Source organism: Pristis pectinata, chromosome 8 (assembly GCF_009764475.1).
Source record: "Pristis pectinata isolate sPriPec2 chromosome 8, sPriPec2.1.pri, whole genome shotgun sequence".
Classification (NCBI taxonomy): domain Eukaryota; kingdom Metazoa; phylum Chordata; class Chondrichthyes; order Rhinopristiformes; family Pristidae; genus Pristis; species Pristis pectinata.
The window spans coordinates 77,216,456-77,236,295 of NC_067412.1; the positions used below are offsets into that span (position 1 = coordinate 77,216,456).

Below are 19,840 nucleotides of genomic sequence, written 5' to 3' on the forward strand. Positions count from 1 at the left end.
TTTGTAAAGACCTGCATCTATTCTTGGCTGACTTCATTTTCACTGGGTAAGATTGCACTGGTCCAGATCTGAACTTTATTAAGCTCTGGTTAGGCTGCACCTTGCTGTATCCAATTCTAGTCGTTGGGAGCAAAAGAGTTATTGAAGTGCTGGAGGCAAGACAAAGAATAAGTGTTAAGAAAAAAACTCTGGGTTTTAGCTTAGAAAGAGTCATCTGGAGGAGTTGTCATTAGAAGTTCACTGCATAAACTGGTCATCTTGGGTATGGTGAAGGAAATAATTACACAGTTACTGAGCTTCCCATTTTCAGGAGGGCAGACAGGCTTGGGAAAGTACATAGGAGCAAATCTTTAAAATTGGTGGTCGCTCGGCTGCGCAGCTTTCTCCTCAGTAGAATGCCAACTGCAGAACTTCTGCATTACCCATTCAGATTCCTGGTGGAATCCGACATAATAGTGGGAACACCTGATGTGAGTTCAACAGATGGATTTCTGACTGGGAAATCAACCCATTTAACCCACGTTAGGTGTATGTGAAGAAAAGATAAACTGCTGGAAGAACTCAGCAGGTTAAGCAGCATCTGTGGGGGGATGGTTGACCCACTGAGTTCCTCCAGCAGTTTCTTTTGCTCCAGATTCCAGCATCTACAGTCTCTTATGTCTCTGGATTTACATGATACAAGTCCATTGAAATCAGCTGCCAGGCAAGAGATTTTTATTTCCTAGCTTCTCAATTTTAATTGTTTAAGTGTGCGCTTTTATTGTTTTATTTTTAGAATTCTAGTATATCATTTATTTAATTTTTGGCAGGTTCTGAGAGAGTGTGAATGTCAGAGGCAGTCCCAAGTGTGAAATCTAAATGGCAGGTTTGATTGCTGATGAGCCAGGGAATGAAACTTTGTAATGTCAACATTGTTCACATCATAAGGTCACCAGTGGGTAAGGCAGTCTACCTTGCCAATGTGCTGAGAGCCAGGCTCCCAGTGGAAGATTGGACCAGTCTGGAAGGAATAGTGTAGCTGATTTGTGAACTTGGTGCCGCATTGTGATTACAATACCTAGGAATTGCTGTGACTTCCATAATTTTTTCATCAGATTAATGCTGTAAGACCATAAGAAATAGGAGCAGAATTAGGCCATTCGGCCCCTCGAGTCTGCTCCGCCATTTGATCATGGCTGCTTTATTTCTTCCCCCTCAACCCCATTCTCCTGCCTTCCCCCTGTAACCTTTGACTCTCTTACTAATCAAGAACCTATCAACCTCCAGTTTAAATAAACCCACTGACTTGGCCTCCACAGCCATCTGTGGCAATGAATTCCACAGATTCACCACACTCTGGCTAAATAAATTCTTCCTCATATCTGTCTTAAAGGGACATCCTTTTATTCTGAGGCTGTACCCTCTGGTCCTAGACCCTCCCACTACTGGAAACATCCTCTCCACATCCAGGCCTTTCAGTATTCAGTAGGTTTCAATGAGATTCCCTCCTTATCCTTCTAAACTCCAGTGAGTACAGGCCCAGAGCCATCAAACAGTCTTCATGCGTTAACCATTTCATCTGTGGGATCATTCTCGTAAACTTCCTCTGGACCCTCTCCAAAGCCAGCATGTCCTTCCTTGGATATGGGGCCCAAAACTGCTCTCAGTGCTCCAAATGTGGTCTGACCAACACCTTCTCAAGCCTCAGCATTACTTCGTTGCTTTTGTATTCTAGTCCCCTCGAAATGAATACTAACATTGCATCTGTCTTCCTTACTACCAACTCAAACTGCAGGTTAACCTTTAGGGAATCCTGCATGAGGACTCCCAAGTCCCTTTGCACCTCCAATTTCTGAATTTTCTTCCCATTTAGAAAATAGTCTACACCTTTATTCCTTCTACCAAAGTGCATGATCGTACACTTTCCTACGCTGTATTCCATCTGCCACTTCTTTGCCCATTCTCCCAACCTGTCCAAGTCCTTCTGCAGACTCCATGCTTCCTCAACACAACCTGCCCTTCCACCTATCTTTGTATCATCCATAAACTTGGCCACAGAGACATCAATTCTGTCATCCAGATCATTAATGTATAACGTGAAAAGTAGCAGACCCAACAGCAACCCCTGCAGAACACCAACAGCCAACCAAAAAAGGCCTCCTTTATTCCCACTCTTTGCCTTCTGCCAGTCAGCCAATCTTCTATTCATACTAGTACCGTTCCTGTAATACCATGGGCTCCTATCTTGTTTAGCAGCCTTGTGCGGCGGCACCTCAAAGAATTCCAACAGATTTGTCAGGCAAGATCTCCCCTTAAGGAAACCATGCTGACTTCATCCTATTTTATGATGTGCTTGCAAGTACCCCAAAACCTTATCCTTAAATAATAGACTCTGAAATCTTACCAACCACTGAAGTCAGGCTAACTGGCCTATAATTTCCTGTCTTTTGCCTCCCTCCCTTCTTAAAGAGTAGAGTAACATTTGCAATTTTCCAGTCCTCTGGAACCATTCCTGAATCTGGTGATTCTTGATCACTTCTAATGCCTCTACAATCTCTTCAGCTACCTCTTTCATTACCCTGGGGTGTAGTCCATCTGGTCCAGGTGACATATCCACCTTTCAGCTTCCCAAGCACCTTCTCCTTAGTAAAAGCAACTACACTCACTTCTGCCCCTTGATTCTTTCAAATTTCTGGCATGTTGCTGGTGCCTTCCACAGTGAAGACTGATGCAGAATACTTTTTCAGTTTGTCTGCCATTTCTTTGTTTCCCATTACTACCTCTTCAGTGCTATTTTCCAGCAGTCCGATATCTACTCTTGCCTCTCTTTTACTCATTATATATCTGAAACAACTTTAGGTATCTTCTTTTATATTATTGGCTAGCTTACCTTCATATTTCATCTTTTCTCCCCTTATAACTTCTTTATTTGCCTTCTGTTGGTTATTAAAAGCTTCCCAATTCTCTGGCTTCCAGCTAATTTTTGCAATATTGTATTACCTCTCTTTTGCTTTTATGCTGTCTTTGACTTCCCTTGTCAGCCATTGTTGCCTCATCCTTACTTTTAGAATGCTGCTGCTTCTTTGGGATGAAGTGATCCTGTGTCTTCCGAATTACTCCCAGAAACTCCTGCCATTGCTGCTCTACCGTCATCCTTGATGGGTCCCCTTCCAATCAATTTTGGCCAGCTCCCCTCTCCACAGTGCTGTAGTGACCAAAATTTTCCTTTCTAGTTGTCTTGTTCTAAAGTTGAATCTTCAAATTGTCACTCAGTAGCAACCCTTGTACCCCACTTCCCTTTGTCCCCTGTGACCATTCACTACTGCATGTCTTCACAAATTTGAAAGTGCTGGGAATTCATAATACGGCTGGACCATTTGCACTTCATTTGTTTCATCAGAGCTATTCAAGATATTATCACTCTGCTTAGGCTGCCTTGAAGTGAGTTCAGGATTTACTCTATTGTGTTATAGCTCCAAAGGCTGGATAATCATGGGTGGCCTAATAATGGCATGGATTTGCTTCTCTGTTCTTGTAGGCTAACAAAAGAACATTGCAGTAGTTTTACTTTTTTTTTCTCCTTTGGTAATCTTTTCTTGCCATGCTTGCTATCCAGTACTGTTAGTTTCAAACCACTAGTTTTCAGTGTCCAAAATTCTTTCTATACCCCAAGGAGGCTGAAAACATTGTTAAGGACCTCTCTTTTGAATCTTTATGGATGAAGTGAAGAAACAGCAGAAGGCGCATTGCATGAGGCTGTATGGCTAAAGACAACTTCCCTTCCAAAGGGAATATATGGTAAATGTTACTTGATGCATCACTGGAGGAACTGTTTGTGCATAATCATTGCTTCAGCAAGGATCCATTGAACACTGTATTAAGTGCTCCATAAAGATTTTAATTTGCTAGCTATCACCAATAAGGTCCTATCAGTGAGGTGATGGTGGTACCAGCACCTTAACAGTGAGTTAAGGTCACGGTGGTTCCTCAGTTCCTGCATATGATGGTCCTTCCACAGTGGACCATGGATGTCCAATTCAGCAAGCTATTTGATGTTATAAAATAGACTATATTTGTTGAACTGGCAAGGAGATGGGGACAATTTTCATATGATTGCTGGCTTCCGAAGCATGCAACTTGCCATTGATGAGAGTCATGTGTAACTGATGAGAATCATACAGAACTGGTTATCTTCTGCAGTTAGGAAGGTTACTGTTCACTCTGTCTAATTAGAGTAATGCATATTTATGTAAAGATCAGGTTTACATTAACAAAACTTTTGTTCTGACTCCTTCCAAAGTCCCTGACTTATCTCTCCATGCTGAATTAGGAGGTGATGGAATTGTAGGATAAATGACCTACCCAGTCAAGCCACAGCTACTGATTCATTCCATAGTCACAGAGGACATTGAGGGAAAACTGTATTTGCTTATTCAGGTAATCTAGAAGAAGAAAGAATATTTTGGAGGTTTAATCTGAGGCAGGTTTAGGCGTTGGGGGTTTTCTACACCATGTCCCTGAATGCCAAACATTGCACTGAGCATTGCTGAGCACTTCCCAATTTTATCCCCGGGAAGGGCTAATCCTGTGTAGCTAAGTATAGAGTCATGTAGCACAAAGAGGCCTTTTGGCCAATGGAATATACAGCAACCACCAAACAAACCACCTATATTAATCCTACACTAATCCCATTTTATTCTCTCCCAAAGTCACCTCCCTCCAGATTTTAGAACTAGCCTATAGGCTAGGGGCAATTTACAGTGGCCAATTAACCTATCAGCCTACATGTCCTAGGAATTTGTGTGAAACCCAGAGCACCTGGAGGAAACCCACACAGCCAGAGGGAGAATTTGCAAATTCCATACAGACAACACTAGAAGTCTAGATTGGACCTGGGTTGCTGGAGCTGTGAGGCAGCTATTCTGTGGCACCCTGCTCACTTAGTTGAAAAAGCCGTAACCATAATTCCCTGAGCAAGTGCATGGAAGGCGCAGCGAGCATCTGGTTAAACCAGTGCCATATCTGCACCACCACACAAATACACCCTCCCACCACTCCCCCCCCCCCCCCCCCCCAAGCACCTGCTGGCTTCACAACTGTGTAACCAGTCTAATGGTCATGGAGTTCTGGATCAGATAGATTTCACTGTGAACTGAAAGTAGAACAAACATAAAATTGGATAGGTAAGATTGAAACAAGCTGTTGTTGAACAGTTCAACTATCAGTCAATAGATAACATCAGTGTAAAAGCTAATAAGAGCAAAGGTGAAAACTGTCAACAGTGCATAAAAGTAGTGTATGGTTTGATAAATTGTAATTTGTTTTCAAGGGACTTTGTTAACGCTGGTATCTGTATTCAACTGTGAATGTGTGTTCTTTTCTTTCTGAGGCAGCCCCTTGCAATCAAGGATGAGTTGCTTCCATTTTGGTTTTGTAGGTTCTGAGGTAGCTAATGAGGCCAATCTGGTAATCTCAGACTCCTACGCACCCCCCCCCCCCCCCCACCCCCAAACAGATGGGGCAGATGGCAGCTCACAGTAAGTAGTTTTCACAGGGCCTCTCTGTGCCACCAGTGCATGACCTCCAGGTTTTCAAATGCTCCTTCCCCGGTTTGAGATGGGCAAATGATCCTTTGGACCCAGTGAGGACGTTGCATTTCTTCAAGGAAGCTGTGAGCACATTCTTGAATCTTTTTCTCTGTCCATCTGGTAATCTCTTCCCATGATGGAGCTTGGAATTAAGTATCTGTTTTGAGAGACTGGTGTCATCCTTGTTAATAATATGGCCTGCTTGAAGTAGCTGGCTGAGAGTAATTAGGGCCTCAATCCTGGGGTTATTGGCCCGGTAGATGATGATGGCTCACTTATCCTTGCAGTGAATTTAAAAGATTTTGCAGAGAAAGTGATGGTAGTATTTGTCCAGTGTTTTGAGATGCCTGCTGCAGGTAGTACAGATCTCAGAGGCATACAGGAGGGTAGGGATCTCTGCTGACCAGTAGACCATGATTGTTACACTGGGTCCGAGGCCATGATCTTCAACTACCCTTTTCTTCAATTGACGGAAGACTGTGCTGGTGCATTGAAACAGGTAAATTTAGTCATCAATGTCTACCTTTTGAGAGGAGGCTCCTGAGATGTGTGAAGTGATCCATGTTTTTCAGGGCCTTGCAATGAATTTTTGTCAGAGGGCAGGCTGCATCATTGCAGCGGGAACAAGTTGGTAGATGTAGATGTTGCATGCAAGTGCTATTTGCTCATATACCTCAGTGAAAGCATCAATGAGAGCTCTCTGAGCCTGCACAAACGTGAGCACTGCCTATATACTGCAGTTCAATTATTGAGGTTTGGGTAACCTTGGTTCTCGATTGTAGGTTGAAGTGTTTCTCATTAGTTCTGAAAATTAGCTCAAATTAGTTCTGAAAATTACCTACTGCCATGAAGCTGAGTTGCAATATTATGGTCAGAAAGAGTTTCTTTTAAAAAAAAATTGGGGCAGTGATTTATTTGAAACCAGTTTTCACTGACAATGGTTCTGTTGTAAGTCCTTTCATTAATATCTTGGCTTGCATGTTGTGGTGGAGCAAACATAAAATGGAGGTGAATTTCTGGATGTAACTAAACTTGAAGAAAGTGTTTCACAGTCCCTCACGTTAGATGGAGCTAGGGCTTTGAGGTCAAAGAAAAGCCATGTATAGTGGCTGATGATGCTTCTGCATTTTCTTATTATCACATGGAGAAGATCATATCAACTCTTCCTCTGGATGGCCAAAATACACAAACATATATACTCCTTTACCTTGGATTTAAAGAGCTATATTGCTGCATTGAGATGATCAGTTTAAAGGATTGTAGTTACTTTGAAAAACTGTTTAAAAAAAAATTTGTCTGTATAAACTCTGAAAACAGGTTAATGAATTTAAATTTAGCAATGATAAATCCTTGATTTTTCATAAAATGACAAAATAGAGACAAATGAAATAAAGTCATGAATATTGATTTGGGAGCTGAGGATTGAGTTCGTGGCAATCAAGGGGGCATGTTCTAACTAATGGCAGCTTCTAATTGTATCATGGAATAATGGTCCTCAAGAGTTGAGCCTTGCAAAGCTTGCATGTTTGCTTTCTGAGGCTGGGGAAAACAAAGCAGCCTTGAGTCTGCTGCCCTCATGCTTCTCATGAGTATCTTGCCAGAGTGAATATTGCTGCAAAGAGGACACAAATATCAGCTGTAGACTTTGCAATTCTTGGGCATCCAGTTGATCAGCCTGGTCAAGTACCTGGCATGTTGTCCACCTAACTGTCACAAGTATTTGTTACTAGTTTTCAGTGTGTATTTTTGGAAAAAATCAAATGTCAGCTTGCTTTCAGCTTGCTACTGGAATTTTCCTTTGAGGCATCTGAAGGGTTCTGCATCTTTGACAGTGTTCATGGAAGATGGCAGAGTTGCCTTTACCCCACATAGTACGGGACAAAATCTAGCATATATGGATGTCAAATTCTACATTATTTTTCCAATTTAAATTTGTAGGTCTGTGAAAGTTTAATGGGAAGGGAACAAAAATTAAAACAGACAAATTTTGAATTATGAATTCATTCCTTATTGTTTCTTGGCTCTTTTCCCCCTCATTTTCGGTATTTTGTACAATTGGGTTTAGATTATTCCAATAAAACTTGGCCATGACATTTTAATTTTATATTTGAATTGCCAGCCATGCCCCTGCTTGGACTTGAATTGTATTTCTTATTAAATATTTATGTATTTTACATAGCAGATAGGAAACAAAGCCAAGTTTATATAATCAAACAGCTTTGCCTATTGTCTTGGTTATCTAATTTTTAGATAATAACTTTTATCAAGTTGTAAATAAAACCAACAAAGACTTGTAAACCTTATTTCTGGGGTTATGAATACTAATTTCAGATGTTATTGGGACTGGAGGGCTTGGATTATAAGGAGAGCCAGGATAGGCTAGGACTTTTTTCCCTGGAGCGTAGGAGGGTGAGGGGTGACCTTATAGAGGTTTTATAAAATCATGAGGGCCATAGATAAGGTGAATAACAGGATAGAGGTGTCCAAAACTAGAGGGCATTAGTTTGAAGTGAGGGACAACTGTTTCACATAGAGGTTGGTGAGCATATTGGAATGAGCTGCCAGAGGAAGTGGTAGAAGCAGGTACAGTTACAACATTTAAAAGGCATTTTGACAGTTATATGGTTAGGAAAGGTTTAGAAGGATATAGGCGAAACATGGGACTAGCTCAGTTAGACAAATTGGTCGGCACAGGTGAATTGGGTTGAAGGGCTTGTTTCCATGCTGTATAGTTCTGGCTCTATGACTATCTGTGGAGGTGAAAGGAATTGTCAGCGTTATGGGTTAAGACCCTCCATCAGGACTGAGTGGAGAGGGAAGGTAGCTGGTGTAAAGAGGAGAGAAGGAGGGATCGGAAGGTGAAAGAAGTATGGGTGGCTGAATACATGAGCACATTTACACTGAGGAGTATGAAGGTGTGATTTATAATATTGGAAAGTTAAAGAAGCTGCTTACCTGGAGGAAGCTTCTTGGACACACTGGCAGCAACCCAGATTAGTATCAATCTGATGCAATTCTGATGCAGGGTTTCGACCTGAAACATCGACAATTCCATTTCTCCCACAGATGCTGCTCAACCTGCTGAGTTCTTCCAGCAGATTTTGTTGCTGCAGATTCCAGCATCTGCAGTCCCTTGTGTCTCCACTGTGGAGGTATGGTTACCATAGTGAGTAGTTTTTGTGTATTTTCTGACTTGTGGACAAAATTGATTTATGGACATCTGTAAAAACGGAACCCATTTGTTACCCAGGGCAAAGGAAGTTTTTCCTGTGTCTAGCTGTGCTATTGTGTTGTACTATGGTGTTTGATAGTAACAGTACACAAAGCAGAGTGTGTCTCAGCTCCAACAAATCACGTCTTGGCTCACCACCCTAGGTTCTGATGTTTTGCTGCTCATGAGTCCCAAGGTGTTTGTTCATGTCAGATGTTTTTATGATGTCCCATCGTTATCTGAGTTAGAAAGATAATCACTGGGGATTTGTGGCTGGGGTTGTGGGGGACTGGCTTGGTTAGTGAGAGGATTACTTTGGGGAGTATGGTGGGAGGCTAGCAGGTAGGATTTTGGGGGAGTTCAGAGGGAGGATTGCCAACATGAATGAGCATTGGAGAGAGAAACGCCAGCAGAGGGGTGAGGTGCAGAGAGAGGATAGCCAGGAGGTGAAACGGCTCGGAGGTATCCAACAGTCGGTGGAGGGGTCTGACAGATGATGGGAGTGGAATTCAGGTGATTTGGACAGGTCACAGAATTAGCTCATGGGGTTTTCTGCTCATGTATCCGATGAGTCCCCATTCCTCACCCTTTCCCCATAATCTTGCAAGTTTTTTTTTCCTGTCAACTGTTTATCTGGTTTTCTTTTGAATGCCATGATTGGATTGGCCTCAATTTCCTATCATGATAATTTTCTATTGATGGTGCTATTGCCCAGTTTATTCCTTGGGATTCGGTCTTGAAAGTCTATATGCACCAAATCAATTTTATTTCTCTCAGTGAACCTGTGCTCTTTCATCTAAACAAAACTGAAATTGGTTTAACATAATTTGTGTTTAACAAACCTATGCTGGCTTTCCTTAATTAACCTGTACTTGTCCAAGCAACTGCTATTCTGTCCTGTAGAGTAAACAGAACAGAAATGGGCCCTTTGGCCCACCAAGATTATTGCTTCTAAAAGTATTTCCCTGTGCACCCTCCCCCCCCCCCCCCCCCCCCCCCCCCCAACCCCCATTGCAGGTAAACTGACAGCCAGCCTAGTTGTGGCGATGCCTAGCAGCTGGCCCGGAAACATGAGGGCCCAGGAGGAGTTAAGCTGATTTGGTGAAGAAGTGTGGTTAGCTGAATACATGACCACATTTAAAATGAGGGGTATGATTAATAATATTGGAAAGTTAAAGAAGCCACTTACCTGGAGTGGGCTTCTTGGACTCCCTGGCAACAGTCCAGATGAGTATCAGCAAGTTAACCGACACTGAAACAAACCTCCATATTCCAGTTAAAGTGTTCAGGTTCATAGACCTCAAACACACAATGGAATTTTCTGCAAATAACTAAGTAACTTCAGATGAGTGTTGAAAATCCAGAAAAAAAACTGCAAATGCAAGAAATCTAGAATAAAAACAGAAGATCCTGGAAACCCTCAGAAGATCAGGCAGTACCTGTGGAAAGAGAAACAGAATTAATACTTCAGGTCAAAGATCCAAAGCCAGAACTGGGAAAGAGAGAAATCAAATTAGCTCCAAGTTGCAGAGCGGGTAGGGGGAGATGGATAGGACAAAGGGAATATCTCTTAGGTTGAGATACATCCATTTTTATGCCCATGATATTTTAATAATCTCTACACAGTGGTACTCCAATCTCTTTGGACTACATTACTTCCACATTTACATTATTTTAGGTCATCCACTTTGAATCTACGTGGAAATCCATTTGCCATATTTTTTGCTCACTTGTACAGTCAGTGAATGAGTAAAAGCTTAATGCTTCCATCTACTCTTTGCAAAATTTTACCATATCTTTATGACATCCGCAAACTTAAATAAATAGATTTGTATCGTATCATCTAAGTCATTTGTAAATTTGGTGACTAAGGTAGATAGGGTAGTGAAGAAGGTGTTTGGCACACTGGCCTTCATTAGTCAGGGCATTAAGTATAGAAGTTGGGAGGTTATGTTGCTGTTATACAAGACGTTGGTGAAGCCGCACTTGGAGTATTGCGTACAGTTTTGGTCACCCAGTTATAGGAAAGATGCTATTAAACTAGAAAGAGTGCAGAGAAGGTTTACCAGGATGGACTTGGGCGGGGTGGGGGGCGGGTGGTGGGGTGGTAGGGCCTGAGTTACAAGGAAAGGTTGCATAGACTAGGACTTTATTCCCTGGGATGTAGAAGATTGACGGGTGACCTGATAGAGGTATATAAGATTATGCGGGGCATAGACAGGGTAAAAGCACATAGTCTTTTTCCAAGGGAGAGGGTGCTAAAAACAAGAGGCGAGAGATTTTAAAGGGGATATTAGGAGTAGTACCTGCTTCACACAAAGGATAGTGCGTATTGGTATGAGCTGCCAGAAATATTGGTTGAGGCGGGCACATTAGCAACATTTAAAAGCTATCTAGCTAAGTACATGGATAGGAGAGGTTTAGAGGGCTATGGGTCAAATGCGGTCAGGTAGGACAAACATTCTGCACAGATGAGTTGGGCCAAGGGGCTGCTTCCATGCCGTATGACTGTGATTCTAATTACAGCTCCTACATAGATCATATCACACCATCTTGGGGGCCCTCTGTCTTCTGCCATTGTCCATTATCTAACAAACACAATAAGTTGCCTTTAGTTTGATGAGCTTCAAATTTAGCTAACAGGAAATGTATCAAATGACTTCCCGAAATCCATGTAAATAGTACTGTGGGAATTCCCCTATCTACAACCTCAGTCACCTCATGGAAAATTTCAGACTGGTTTATATGACATAACCTATCCTTTATATGCTGAAAATTTGCGTAAGTCAATCTGCCTTTAGTATCTAGTAATTTCACAACAAATGTTTGGCAGACTAGTCTTTAATTCCTTGGTTACCATCATAATCACCTCTCTCATCTTTCTTAAATTCAGTTTTCCAGTCTGAAGGAATGGTTTTGAACTGGTTTTGCAAGTGTCCTAACTAATTTTTCGATATACCCATTTACTTCCTTTAAAAATTCTGGGTTGGAAACCACCTTCTCTTGGTGACTTAATACTCATTAGCACAACTATTTTTCTGTGTTCTTGTAATTTTTAATTTTGGTGAACTCCTGGTTCAATAGCAACTTTTTGTGGATATGTAGAGTGCTATTCTGTTAATGCCTTTGCAAATATAATCACTACTTTCCTATTTTCATTTGCAACATTGTTTTTAAGGGATCTACATTATAATTGACATCTAATATTGAAATGTGCTAAATTTGATAACGCTTGAAAAATTCTTTCATACACTTTAAGCTCCTCTGTTATGCTGTTCTCTGTATCTCATCCATTTTGCTAGGATCTGCACTAGTTTTTGCCTCTTTGTGGGACAATGATGCAGCTGGTCGAGCCACTGTATTACAGCTCCACGACCTCTGGTATCCCTTGGGTGCTCCGTTTTCCTTTCCTATCCCAAAAGTGTGCAGATGGTTAGGTTAATTAGCCAGTATAAATTACCCCTAGTGGTTAAGTGATTGGTGGAGTTGGGGGGGAAGTTGATGGGATTGTGAAGAGAATAAAATGGGTTCGGCTAGGATTAGGTTGAAAATGGATGCTTAATGGTCAGCATTTATTCAGTGGGCTGAAGGGCCTGTTTCTGTGCTTTATTTCCCTATGACTCTACGTATGCTTAATCATTTATGTTGCCCCTTGTCTCTAGCCCCTTTTGGGATATGAAAGCCGCCATTAGCCAAATGTAGAATCTTAGCTGTTCCCTGTTTCTCTCTTTTGAACATTGCATTGAACTGATCTTATTTTGATGGCCATTAAATGAATGTTCATGCATTATTAGGCTACTAATTAAATCCAGCTCAGGATTTAATGTTAAATCCAATTATAGTTTGCTCCCTTCTTATTTTGCTCCCTTATTTCTAGATAAAACGAAGCAGAAAACTATCCTATGCATATTCTGGAAATCTATTATCTTCTGCATATATTTATTTTAAGATGCATGGAAGTTGAAAAAGCCCTTGACTTTGCTGTGTGCTTGTATAATTGCTGCATATATATGCATTTTACCACTCCACTGTCTGCCAGGTGGCCCATACACAACTCCTGTGAGAAAGAGACAGTTCCTTTTCCACACGACTTAAACCACAGGATCTGTAATCTGCTTGCCTTGCACCACTTTTTCTGTGACTCAAGTACCAATTCCTGAGATCCTTCTATATTTCTTGTATCTACCTATAAAATGTTCATTGCCTGCTTCATAGTGAAATTCTGTGAGATATGCCACCAAAAGCTTAAATTAAATTCATTTATGAGTGTTCCTGGTTGAAGCTCTTAAAATGATAATTATGCCAAATCAAAACTGTGGCTATATTTACTGAGTAGATAAAGGTAACTTTGGTCTTGCAAGTTTGCTTCAGTTAAATTTACAAGTTGAGTGTCGAAACAGTTAAAAATAATCTTGAATAAATAGACATAGCATCAGCATTAAGCTTGGTTTCAAGAGACCATGCATTATAAATTTCTATCCTATTTGTCATTGTGTTGGTTTCTTCTAGATTTGATCCAATGTACCAATGAGATGAATGTGAACATACCACAGATGGCAGATACTTTATTTGAGAGGGCAACCAACAGCAGCTGGGTTGTGGTGTTTAAAGCATTAACCACCACACATCATTTGATGATGTATGGGAATGAGGTAAGTGTTATCAAATGAATTAAACCTCATCCAGAGATCATTGACTACTACCATTTAAAAGGTATATTGTCTACACATGGAAAGAAAAAAAAAGTAAAAACACTAGAAATAAAAACAGAAATACTCAGCAGGTCAGGCAGCATTTGTGGGGAGAAGAGTTAAAGTTAACATTTTAAATTGATATCCCTTTGATCCGAAATAGTTCTTGTGTGACCTCCTGAGTATTTCCAGCATGTTCTGCTTTTTTTTTATAGTCTGTACTTAGATCATGCCAGGGCAGCTTCAGAGTTTTTTTAAGTGACAAGTGCATTTGTGTGATTGCACAGACCTCCTATGGTTAGGAAAATTTCTGCTTCTATATTTTGTTTAAAACATTGTCTTAAAAGTAATGGTTGGACAGGTGGAACCATGTTTTATTTGCTGTAACTGTTTCTTCTTCCAATTGACCAATCACCAATGCAGCCATTGATAATTATTTATATCAGCCATGACAACAATGTCAATAGGTTTACTCATTCAACTATTGAGGGCTTTCCTGTGATTATTGATGTCATTGTAGTAGATCCGTCATTGTAATTAGATAAGCTGTTAGAAACCAATGATGAAACCTGGTCATTTCCTGCTGTGCCATATAGATGATCCATCTTGGCTGTCCCCTCAAATTCCCATCATAACAGAAGCCATGCTCCACTAAATTCTTATCATTCCATGGGATACCAATAAAAGACTGGGAGCACTTGATACTGCAAAGGCTACAGGATCAAATCATGTGCCAGTAGCACTGAAGATCTGCAATTTAGAGTATCTGTCCATTGAGCCGAGCTGTTCTATTACAGTTAAAACGTTGGCATCTGCCTGGCAATGTAGAAAATCAGCCAGGTGTGACCTTTGTTGATAAACAAGCAGGACAAATCCAACCAGCTAATTACTGTACAAGACTACACTCGGACATTGATAAAGTGGTGAAAGGCTGTCAAGTAAGTACTATTAAGTAACCTACTCACAGTGCCCAGTTCAGGTTTTGACAAGACCACACTGCTCCAGACCTCATCATCAACCGAAGAACTGAATTCCAGAGATGAGATGAGAGTAACTGTCCTTGATATTAAAGTAGCATTTGACCAACTGGGGCATCAAGGTGCACTGGTAAACTTGGCATCAATGGGCATCAAAAAAAAAGCCTTGATTCAATTCATCCAAGGATTCCATTCCATTCTCCCAGTTCTGCCATCTCCATCATGTTTGCTCTGGTGATGAAACTTTCCACACAGCTGCCTCTGGATTGTAGCTTCCTCTTCATCATAGCTGTCAGAGTCCTCAACTGCATCTCATTTACTTCCCACATTTATCTCACCTCCTGTCCTCCAGGACAGAGCAACGATAGAGTTCATCTAGTCGTCATCTTCCACCAGACCAGCCTTGGCATTTAGTGGATCACTGCTTTGCAATTTCCATCGCTAGACACATCAACGCTCTTTCTTCTAACTCCCACCCCCAAAAACACGCACATACTTTTAGCATTTCAAAGGGACTTTTCCCTGATCTGCTCTTCTATCTGCACTGATGACTCCCCTTCATACACCACCATGCCATGCAACATCTGTCCTTTTACTTCTTCCATTCCCACCATCCAGAAACCCAAACTGTCTTTCACTTGTACTTCTAATCTGTGTACTGCATTTGGAGTACACAATGTAGTCAACTCTGCATCAGAGAAACCAAAGAAAGATTGAGTGAACACTGTGGAGAACTTGTGTTCCGTCTGCAGGGGTGACTCTGAGCTTTCTATTGTCTGCCACTTTAATTCTCTGTCCAACTCCCACTTTGACTGATCTTTCTATGGTCTCCTACACTTTTAGTGAGGCCCAACATAAGCTTAAGGAACAGTCTTCTGCCACATTAGGTAACTCGCTTTCTCTGTCTTTATCAGAACTGGCCAGGCCATCTGTTATCGGCTCAATTGTTGTCTCTCCATTAGCACAGCCTGACCTGCTGGAAATGTCCTTCCCTGTATTTGTCAAATTTTACAGACCTTTTGCGTTCTCACCTCTCTCGCCTGCAATTTAAAACTAACATGTTTTCTTTCTTACCTATTTTGAGGAATGGTCTTTGACCCGAAACATTAACTCGCTTTCTTTTTCCACAGATATTACCTGACCAGCTGAATGTTTCCAGCATTTTCTATGTACTTCAAATTTCCACCATCTGGAGTTTTTGATTAACAATCTTTCTATTTTATTTTCAATTTTTTTTTATTTACTTCCCACTTCCTATAAGAAAGGATGTTGGGAAATATTCCATATGCCAGGACACAAAGCTTCTTGATGATTGTTTCGTGTAGCTAGGCTTTATTCATGATGTTGATTAAAGTATTTCACAGCTGAACCAACTAATCTTTTTTTAAAATATCTAATTCAATCTATTATTGATATTACAGCTTACACAGCTCTGCAAAGGGTACGACCATAGAGTTGCTCTACAAGAAATGTAATTGATTGGTAACAGTTTTGTTAGAGCATGGAAGCTGCATTGTATTGGAGCAAAAATGCTTCATGTACTTCATTTGATTTGCCTGAGACAGCAGTAGGATCTATTGGCTGGTAAAATAACTGTGGCTGGTGCCTTTGATACAGCTATGGTAATGGTGATACATACTTTATCTCTACATACCATGCAATAGAAATTGATTATCTAAGTACCAGTTTGGCATTGATTCAGCTCGGCAAAAGTGTGGTTTTCTTCCTCTACTCTCTTCCTCTCCCAAAAAATATTGCAAGTATAGTTATAATCCAACGGATTGTAGGAATCACTTAAGGGAAGGATGCTTACATGTTTATTAAATCCATCATTACCATAATTAAAATAATTCATGAAGTTCTTTATTAATTCCATGAAATCTGTTGTTATCCATGCTTTAAAGATTAATCTTTTGATTTATCTTGGATGGGCTTTTGAAAATAAAATTATATTCAATTAAAGTCACTTAGCCTGGGTCCACCTAACTTCTATTACAGTAAATATACACAAATATTTAGAATCAATTCAGCTTTAAGAAATTGTCACATTCTTATGAAGCATGATAAAACACACTGAAGCCAATCAAGAGTCTATTGAAAATGATACTGTCAGTTTCCAACCAAGGTTATTCTTGTCTTCTGTAGTGATTGTCAGATTTCTATTTGTATCTCACTATTCCACACGTTTATTAATCTCAGTGTGATGTTTGGTGATGGAGCTTATTTTGATCCTATCCATGAGAGATTAAGCCAGCTCTGGCATTAGAATTTAAGAAAAAATTCCATTTGCAAAAATAAATTGGTACCTTCTAGAACTTTCTGCCCAAAGTTGTTTAAAGCTGGTAGGTGTGCACCACAGCTGGATGATGAGCTGGGCTCTGTAAATTGGACAGTAGGCATATTTTTATTGGGAGTAGTTAGATTAAGGACTGCAGCACAAAGCACCTGGGTCACTCAGTTAAAGAGAGACCTGAGCTCAGGATGAGCTGGACCTCCATTCACTGCTGTTTCCATCTTCCTGTTTTGACTGTTCAGGCTTTGGAGCTCCCAATCAGAATGTTCTAATTCACTTTATCTTTTGAAATCCGGAGGCTGTTTGGTAAAGAAGCATACAAGATGGCACTGAGAATCTCAGATCCCTGCGTGAGCACATGGTGTCCTTTGCAGAAGGAAGCTGCTTCCTACATGCACTATTTATCAGAAGCTTGTGCAGGTTCCTCTGCCTGTGCTTCCTGGAGAACTCTGCCACTGCTCTCCCATCAATGTAGCATAGACTTGTTCCTTTCCAATACTTTCCAGATGATGAAAGAATGTTGGTTTTATTTTACTGTGACCCGTGAAGAGCTGCTTTTGCGGTCAGAGGTGTGAAGAGAGGTACTGCTAACGTGGGAAATTTCTCCCCTACGGCTGCTGTTCCTGAAACAAAGGAGGCCATTATGTTGGTTTTGGAGTTTGTGTTAAGAGTTTGGAGTTTCTTTTAAGAACTTTTTAAAACAATTGTAGGGAGATTTTAATTTTGGAAAAATCGCACAGAAGAATATAAATATTTCTATTCAACCATGTTCTCAAAATTTGGTTTTGGACTTGGTATTATTTTCCATTCACTTTTTAAATTTCTTGCTCATTTATGTTCAGGACCAGCAATCCAGTTGGGGAAAAAGCTGAATAGTATATACTTTCCATAGATGCATTAGGCCAAACAAATTGGGTATTGATACTAATCTCAGATTCCAATTAAAGATTTTTTTTTCTTTCTTTTAGCGGTTTATCCAGTATTTGGCTTCAAGAAACACATTGTTCAACTTGAATAACTTTTTGGATAAAAGTGCTATGCAAGGTAAGTTTGTGAGTGAAAAACACAGAAGTATTTAGATATGATTTTTGAAAAAAAAATTGTAAAAATAGGTTGATTTTCTTTTGATTTTAACATTGATAGCATAAATATTTAAAAATTAGTTTTAATGACCTTTACGGATTCTTGAATTTGTTTTTAAGGAGCAATTGAAGTGGACTTCATATTTTGAGAAAAAGACACGAAAAATATAAATGACCACATTTTCTTCTGCCTTTATAGGATATGATATGTCGACTTTCATCAGACGGTATAGCAGATACCTTAATGAAAAAGCACTCTCCTACAGACTAATGGCAGTTGACTTCACTAAAATGAAAAGAGGGTATGACATTTAAGTGATGCTGAACTGGTTGAACACTAATAAACATGACAGGATAGCAAATTAACATAAAATTAGTTCTGCAAGATACTTTCTTTTATAAAAATCATTGAGAAACAGTACTTGCTTGGTACATTGGAGTGACTCTATAATTGAAATCACCATAAGACTATTGTTTGAATTTTTTTCCCCAAATTTCAAGATTGCTAGAGAATTTAAATACAATAGGTGGAACACATTTATATTTGGTACAAGTGAAGAAAAACAAATCTGAAAATGCTAAAATTCTGAAACACATACTGGGAGCACTCAGCAAAGCTAGTTAATGCCTGTAGAGAGAATAGAAAAGCTGCTATTCGAGATATATTCTTGTAATCCCAATTTCCTCCTTTGCTAAAATGAAAATAAAAAATTGCTAGAAATACTTGACAGATTAGGTGCGTCTCTGGAGAACAACAAAGTTAATGTTTCAGCTCAATGAATGGCTGGTTGACTTTTATAATCTAATAAATAGTCTCACATTTAGCACATCCCACATGAAGTTTCTATGTGACAATTCCAAAGCAGGAGGAATTTTTTATTCATTAAGTTATTAAGATTATTAAATTCCTTGAAGGAACTACTCTTGAAATCCCTTCCATTTCATTTTCAGTTATATCATTTTCAGTTATATCACTATATTTGTTGAAAAATGTGGAATCACATTGTTAAATAACTCAACTAAGTAAGTATATAACCAATTTGTAATTAGATATTTGCAGTGTAATGATTATACATGACCCTATAGCTATCAGTATGATGCTGCCCATTGTGTTATTTTTTATGAAATAGGAATAAAAATGTTAGAGTTCGACTACATCAGTGAGAAAAGTGATTAATGTTTCAGCCCAATGAATTCTCATCAGGGCATTTCCTCTGGAATTTTTTTTTTAGTGTTCTGCCCTGAAATGTGAATTTCAATACTTTCCTGTTAACCCGTTTTACATTGGCATTTTTGCTCATGGTTTTCCCACTTAATCCTCAATTTTTCCTTTGCTTTCCACATTGCTTGTTATTTTTAGTTCTTGTTTCTATTTGTAAACCCATTCATCAGTTTGTGATTGGTTATCTTTTTGTTTAATGACTATTTAAAAATTGTTTGCAATCATTGTGTTATTTTGATTATTTGTATTTTAATTATTCCTGCGACTCCGCTTGACGATTATACACTGTTTTGCAAAATACTTCTCTAATTTTAGTGAGCAATATCAGAAGAAATCTAGTAGGATTTATTAGAATGTATGAAATGCCTGGATTCTGTTTAAAAGTGCACAAGCTTTTATAATTTTGGCTCAGAATAGAATGACAGCATGTTCAGCTTTATGACCTGACAGTGTGTACCTGCTTGAAATTTCACTTCATCTGGATTCGGGCCCAAATTTTGATACTTATGCCCTTTTTGTAAAAAGCAATGCTTTTTATTTCCTGCAAATTGCTTATAAACAGGGGTTATATGTGTTCTCTGCAACAAGATGATGCATAAAAGGAATTTTTATCTAACAATGTTAACATATAAATGAAATATGCAATAACATTTTGTGTATTCTTGTAGGACGGATGGAGTAATGAGAACAATGAATACAGAGAAATTGCTGAAGACACTGCCTCTAATACAGAATCAACTTGATGCACTCTTAGATTTTGATGTACGTGCAAGTATTTTTATAACCTTGCCCAGTGA

The 19,840-nt window shown here is 39.6% G+C and overlaps 1 protein-coding gene across 4 annotated transcripts in view; it reads left to right on the plus strand.

Moving 5' to 3' along the window:
• Positions 1-19,840, plus strand: part of LOC127573260 (phosphatidylinositol-binding clathrin assembly protein-like) — an 86,814-nt gene that overhangs the window by 22,175 nt on the left and 44,799 nt on the right. For all 4 annotated transcript variants that reach the window (XM_052021304.1, XM_052021302.1, XM_052021303.1 and 1 more), the window contains exons 2-5: positions 13,288-13,430; positions 17,708-17,783; positions 18,021-18,123; positions 19,712-19,805. In XM_052021304.1, the coding sequence (XP_051877264.1) occupies positions 13,288-13,430; positions 17,708-17,783; positions 18,021-18,123; positions 19,712-19,805 (416 nt within the window). The remainder of the gene's footprint in view (positions 1-13,287; positions 13,431-17,707; positions 17,784-18,020; positions 18,124-19,711; positions 19,806-19,840) is intronic.